The sequence below is a fragment of the Rattus rattus genome, chromosome 16 (genome assembly GCF_011064425.1).
Source record: "Rattus rattus isolate New Zealand chromosome 16, Rrattus_CSIRO_v1, whole genome shotgun sequence".
Classification (NCBI taxonomy): Eukaryota; Metazoa; Chordata; class Mammalia; order Rodentia; family Muridae; genus Rattus; species Rattus rattus.
In genome coordinates this window covers 31,605,914-31,612,006 of record NC_046169.1, presented here as the reverse complement: position 1 = coordinate 31,612,006, position 6,093 = coordinate 31,605,914, and the positions used below count along the sequence as shown (strand labels likewise).

Below are 6,093 nucleotides of genomic sequence, written 5' to 3'. Positions count from 1 at the left end.
ATCATAACAACCTTTTCTCAAGCTAGACTCTGTTGCTTGGAAATGATGGAGAAAGCTGGACTTGTAAACCAACTTGACACACATCCGGGATGGGGCTGGAGCCTGCGCCCTGTGCCAGCCCATCCTGCAAACCCTTCCTTTACTAGATGGTCCACAGCTTCTCCTGCTGCAGTCCCTGGGGAGCCATCATGGTACCCAGCCCCACTGCAGCATCCGGCTGTACCGTCAGCTTCGAACTGGCTCTGCACCCACCAGCATCTTTCAGTTACTGTACAATTAATGTATAATAGGCTCTCCTTCCCCAGGGCTCGCCTACCACATTCTCTCCTCAGTGGCAGCCCACACCAGCCCACCAGTTATCCAGCCAGCTCACGGCAGGGCCCCAAGACTGCCCTGCAATTAGCATGCTCTTGGGGTACAGCTCCCTTGGGGCACATGGTTTTACACAGCCTCTTGCAGGTCTGTACTTCTCAGATGCTGACGGGCGTTCTAGTCAGCTCCCACTAGACCAGGAATGGTGCACCGAGGAGGCGTCCCACGCACTGCTGCATCAGGCTTGCTCCCTCCTCTCTCCCAGAGGTGACTCCGCCTTTGACCTGTGTGTGCTGGACCATCTGACCCAATGCCCCGCAGAGCAAAGCTTCTGAGAGGGAGAAGGCAGTGGGCGGGGCAGAGGGCTGCTTTAAGGGAAACACCAAGGAGAAGTGGCAGCGAGGTTCCTGTCCTCCTGAGCTTGGGGCCCAGGTGCCCACTGCTGCCAAAGGGAAGCCCTCAGGATGGGTACTCACCCGTGTGGGGGCCACCTCGTCACACAAATGGGAAGAAGAAGCTGAAGGGCAGCTTGGCGTTGATGGTGGGCGGGGCCCGGAAGCCTGCCTCTGCAGCGGCCGAAACATCCACAAATGTCACTGCAGCGGAAACGACCATGGTCCTCTCGGGCCCTGGGAGGGGCTGCAAGGAAAAGGGTCAGCGCTGTCATCATCTTCCTCACCCGCCCTCACGGCCAGCCTGAGGAGCCGCACAGCGGCTGAGGAGCACTATGCTATCAACTCTGCTGGTCCAGCAGCAGCAACCACGGTTCTGTGTTCACAAGAATTGTGACTGCAAATAAAACCTGTCAGCCTTTTTGAGTACAAGTTAAAGAATGATCATGAAATTGTTTTAAGACTCAAAATTAAGTTAGGAGCCTGAGACTCAGGGTCAGTGAGAGAGGGCACAGCATCATCTGCCTACCTTGCCCTCCCTCACGTAGGAGCTGTGACGTGAGCACAGCCATCTCAAGCCCAAGACCCCACTGTAAAGAGACTGAAATCCAGAGAGTGATGGCCACCTCTCATCCCGAGTAATAAACATTCCCCGTCACCCTGCTGTCCCTGGGCCCTCTGTCTTCCTTCATACTTCTTTCTGTGTGAGGCTGAAGGTTGTCCTAGGCTAAGAACGGGCCTAGAGCTGTTCTGTCTGGTGGCTCACACCTTTAATCTCAGCAGAGGCTGATGGATCTCTGAGTTCAAAGCCAGCCTGATCTACAAAAAGAGTTCCGGGACATCAGGGGTACACAGAGAAACCCTGTCTTGGAGGGAAAAAAGATTGGGCCTACCCCTGGGCCATACCCCAGCCCATGGAGACCGTTGCCAGCAGGCCTACCTCTGGAATTGAGATGAGCTGGGCAGTGACATTTACTATCCTGGCCTGGGGGTTCAGCAGGGACCCATACTTAGTCCATTTTACTTCTATACCCAAAGCCACAGGAAGCTGGCAAGAGCCCTGCAAAAGAAAACTAGATTAAACCAGAATATCCCACAACCACAAGTCAGACCAACTCTGCAGCTGAACGTTTTAATTAGAAAATGTCTCCCAATTACAGAATGTTCAGAACACTAGGGTAAATGGGCCACATAAGTTCAGGTACAAGCGACTTCACAGAGCCGGAGTTACTAAAGCATCCAGTGCTACAAATGCCATTTCACCAGCCCCTCCTAGTCCCAAAAGCCAGAGTCACTGTGCAATTGTGAAGTTCCACTACCCAATGGTGGGACCTTCAGGGCCTCGACCAGTCCTCATCCACTTCAGAGATGTTTCTGGACACTGGCTAGGGGTCAGCAGGGAAGAGAGAATTTAACAGTGGAAAGGTGAACTTGCTTGTATCACATGTTAGAATGAAACAGGAAACACCATCATTCTGTCATCTAATTTCACCATCTAGCAACGAAAATACATCCTGGGGAGGAGAGATGGCTCTGCAGTTGAGCACTGGTTACTTAGGTTGAGTCCCCGCACCCACCTGACAGCTCAAAACCACTTGTAACTCCAGTTCTCGGAGACCCGACACACTCCTCTAGCCTCTGCAGGAACTATGCCCATGCATATATATGTGCACGCATACACATTTTTTTTATAAAAGATTTTATATATGTGAGTACACTGTTGCTGTCTCCAGACACACCAGAAGAGGACATCAGATCTCATTACAAATGGTTGGGAGCCACCATGTGGTTGCTGGGATTGGACCTCAGGACCCTTGGAAGAGCAGTCAGTGCCCTAACCACTGAGCCTTTCTCCCAAAACCCCATACACTTTTTTTTTTTTTAATCTTAAAAAAAAAAAAAAAAACAAAAACAAAAAACAAAACCCAGCTCAGTTTCACATGCCCTTCCTCCAGTACTCGGGAGGCAGAAGCAGGCAGATCTCTGGGATTGAAGCCAGCCTGCTCTATGGTGTCTATGTTCCCAAAGGTGACAGTGCAGAGCAGTCATGGTGCGCACCTTTATTCCCAGCACTCGGAGGCAGAGGCAGCAGATACTTGAGTTCAAGGCCAGCCTGGTCCACACAGCAAGTTCCAGGACAGCCAGGACTACAGAGACCCTGTCTCAATCAACAAACAGTAACAGTACAGCATCCTCACTGAGGTAGATGGACTCGGGGCCTCCGGACCCTCCTCTTGCTGAGAACTGGGACTGCAGGAGCTGCAGTGGGCAGAGTACAGTACTTGCCTGGATGTTTCACTCTCCATGCATAGTTTTCTAAATTATGTCCTGGCTTAGAAAGCTAGCAGACCTGCTAGACTGGAGCCTGCCAAAAGCAGTCACAGGATTCTTCAGCTTACAAGTGCCTTTTAGGAACCTTGTCACTGAACTGGCTTGCCAATATCCTGTCGCTAGGTGAGGAGCTGTGGCAGGTGCAGTGGGCCTGCTTCCTCTGGCACTAATGCCTGGTGTCTTTACCCAGTGCCAGGAAGCTAAGAGCCATACCCCAGGCTCACTGAGGCTGAGCAGGGGTTAAGCGATTCTTGGAATGGAGGGAATGGGGGTCTGGTGAGGTTCCTCTCCCCACTGAGCTGCTCCTTATAAATACACAAAGCAGATACTGAGAGGCCTGAAGCGGCTGTGACAAGAAATAGCTGGGTAATTAGGGGAGAATGGAGTGCACACCTCCGCTGGGGACAGCCCACACTCTGCTGTTAAGACAAGAGAAGGAGGTGGGCAGAAGAGTCACGTGTGACCAGGAAGCTATTTGTAGGATGTCAGCTTCCATTAAACTCTTTGGGGAACTTTGGAATGGAAAGAACTCCCGTGTGGGTGGACTGCCATTACAGCACAGAGGGCATGGCACGGAAGTAGTGGAGACAGGAGGCCACATCCCCTGTCCCTCCTGTCCCCAAATGCCCAAGGAAGGCTTACTGCATCACTGCCCTCTGAGCTGACCATCCTGGAGGACTGCAGGAAACTCTGGAGGGCCTGGTATCCTGGGGACTGGGAAAGTTGAAGATGGACAGGAAATTCACAGATCATGTCCACCTCACACAGGAGGGCTAGAGATATTTCAGGGAGCCCAAGTTTTGACCACAGCTACCATGTGATGAGTAACATGTTGGCACTAAAAAGTTCCAGATTTAGATGTAACATTGATTTCCCAACCATATTCGACTATGGTAGTCACTTGTGCTCCCAGTTTATGGAGTGACCACTGTGTCCTGCCAACACCAGACAAATAACCCTGTGTGGTCAGTGACATTGTTTCTGGAGGGCTCTGGCAGGCCTTGCTCCTCCCCCTCCCCCTGCCTTGTTAAATCATTAGATCACATCCCCAAGCTGGCCCCAAGGCCTGTGCCCACATTTGGCCACTTCCTCCTCCTCCTGAGGCTGACTACCAAGGTTCAGCTATCAAAGTAAAGCCCCCTTTGGCTGCCCTGGTTAACACACCCAGTTAAAATAAAACATTTCATCCCTTATAAATTTCTATTTGCCTACGGGCCTTGTCTGTCTCCTTTCTATCCAGAGGCAGTTCTTTGTCCCTGCAGGGCATTATCACTCCCCTAACCCCCATCCCTTCTTACTTTCTCCTTCCCCCTCATCCTCTATCTCCTGTTTTTGTCTCTTATTCCTTGCCCTCTGTCCCTCTGGGGCAAATACATCTCCTCTGTGCTGAGAACTTGGCCTTGGGGTCCTGTGCTGACCTGGTCCATTCAGTCTCCACATCACAGGGAAGCAAACAGACGCTTGAAAACTACTCATCAAGGCACGTGAAGAGGAGCGAGCTGGGAACCCACCCAGCTTGGTTGTAGCCCTCTTCCTCCCTCCCTCCCTGAAACCTGCCTGCCTGCCTCCCTCCCGCCCTGGTGCCTCCCTAGCCTCCTGTGGCCCACCAGGCAGAGGAAGGCACACTCGAGGGGGGCCAGCAGCCTCTCAGTCTTTACCTTCATGTTGGAGGAGTGGGTGACAAAGTGCACAGGCACCCAGTCCTGCACATCCTGGGCTCCTGAGTTCCCAAACGCAGCCACGTAGTCAGGGAAGGCCTGGCCTCTCAGCAGATCCTGCATCTTCTGTGCCAGAAGCCCGCATGGGATGGTGCCTGTCAACCTTTGAGAAGGAAAGAGAGGCCAGCAGAGGGAGGAGCTGACAACATCCAAGACACGTCAGTCTCTACACTTCTTCCTCCCTCTCCAAAAATGTGATCCTCCAATTGCTGACATGGCCCTGCCTTTGGACATCCTGGTCATGGAGATAGCCCAAAGCAGCTTCCCAACCTGTCTCCCACTCCCCCGCCCCTCTGAACATTGTGCCATGGGCAGAAGCCGGGAAACACAGTGGCTTTCTCATGTCTCCTGGCATCCTGTGGCAGAGTGTTAGGTGGAACTCTTAGGAAGAAACACTGATCTGACATCTAGCAATCTAACAACAACAGAGTCACTCCAAAGATGTGGGAAGGCTACGGGGAAGGGAGAAATGAGAGGAGCAAAGAGAAGGGTTTGTACAGAGTAGGAATTCATCAACAAATACACAGACCCAGAGATCCATAAATGCCATTACAGATCTCAGAAGGCGTTCGAGTCTGCCCTGAGCTACACAGGGTTAGGGTCAGCCTCCACTGTGACGCCTGTGCTAGTGACGTGGCTAAAGCTGAAGGATGTGTGATCTCTGCCACGGCCACTCACCTGAGCTGACAGCCAGACTGCACATTGTAGCCAAACAGCACGGGAGCCCGCTGCCCTTCGCTGGCAAGGCAGTCCTGCTTGCCTGTGCTACGAAGAATAGTAAGTTGGCCTTGTCTGTTCGTTGTCTGAATAATCCCAGACATTCACAGACTGTTAAGGGACAGTCAACACTTCCAGAGCAGTCAGACTGTCTAGGAAGAAAATGGCTTCATGCATGCTGTGAGACCTGAGTGAGACGCAGACTCCTCCAGGCCCTGGCCTATTACCAGGAAGGGTAACAAATCTCTTTCTTGATTGGCTCATCTTCCAAACTAGTTCCAGCCAGCTGCGGTGGCCAGGCCCACAATCAAGCCCCTCAAAAGGCTGAGGGGGCCACATTTGAGGACCACCTGAGCTACAAGTGAGCGTGAGACCAGTCAGGGTGACCGACTTGCCAGAACCTTGTTTCGAAATGAAGTGTAAGGTGAGGGGGCTGAGACAGGAGACTCCTCAAGTCACTGCCACAGCCAGCCTGAGATTGGAAGCGATGCCAAAGAGTGACCTTTGACCTCAGCACTCAGGAGGCAAGGCATCCTCCTGAGTTTGAGGCCACCCTGGCCTACATAGTGAGCTTCAGTACAAAGCGAGAGACTTTCTCAAAAACAACTGAATAAATGAATCAA

General features: G+C 52.3%; 1 protein-coding gene across 1 annotated transcript in view; it reads right to left on the bottom strand.

The window, feature by feature from the left end:
• Tctn1 (tectonic family member 1) overlaps positions 1 to 6,093 on the bottom strand; it is a 28,003-nt gene that overhangs the window by 1,402 nt on the left and 20,508 nt on the right. Inside the window, exons 11-14 of the mRNA XM_032886714.1 lie at positions 5,432 to 5,572; positions 4,694 to 4,856; positions 1,645 to 1,764; positions 789 to 951 (exon numbers count right to left, since the gene is read on the bottom strand). Of these exons, the coding sequence (XP_032742605.1) occupies positions 808 to 951; positions 1,645 to 1,764; positions 4,694 to 4,856; positions 5,432 to 5,572 (568 nt within the window). The 3' untranslated portion in view covers positions 789 to 807. The remainder of the gene's footprint in view (positions 1 to 788; positions 952 to 1,644; positions 1,765 to 4,693; positions 4,857 to 5,431; positions 5,573 to 6,093) is intronic.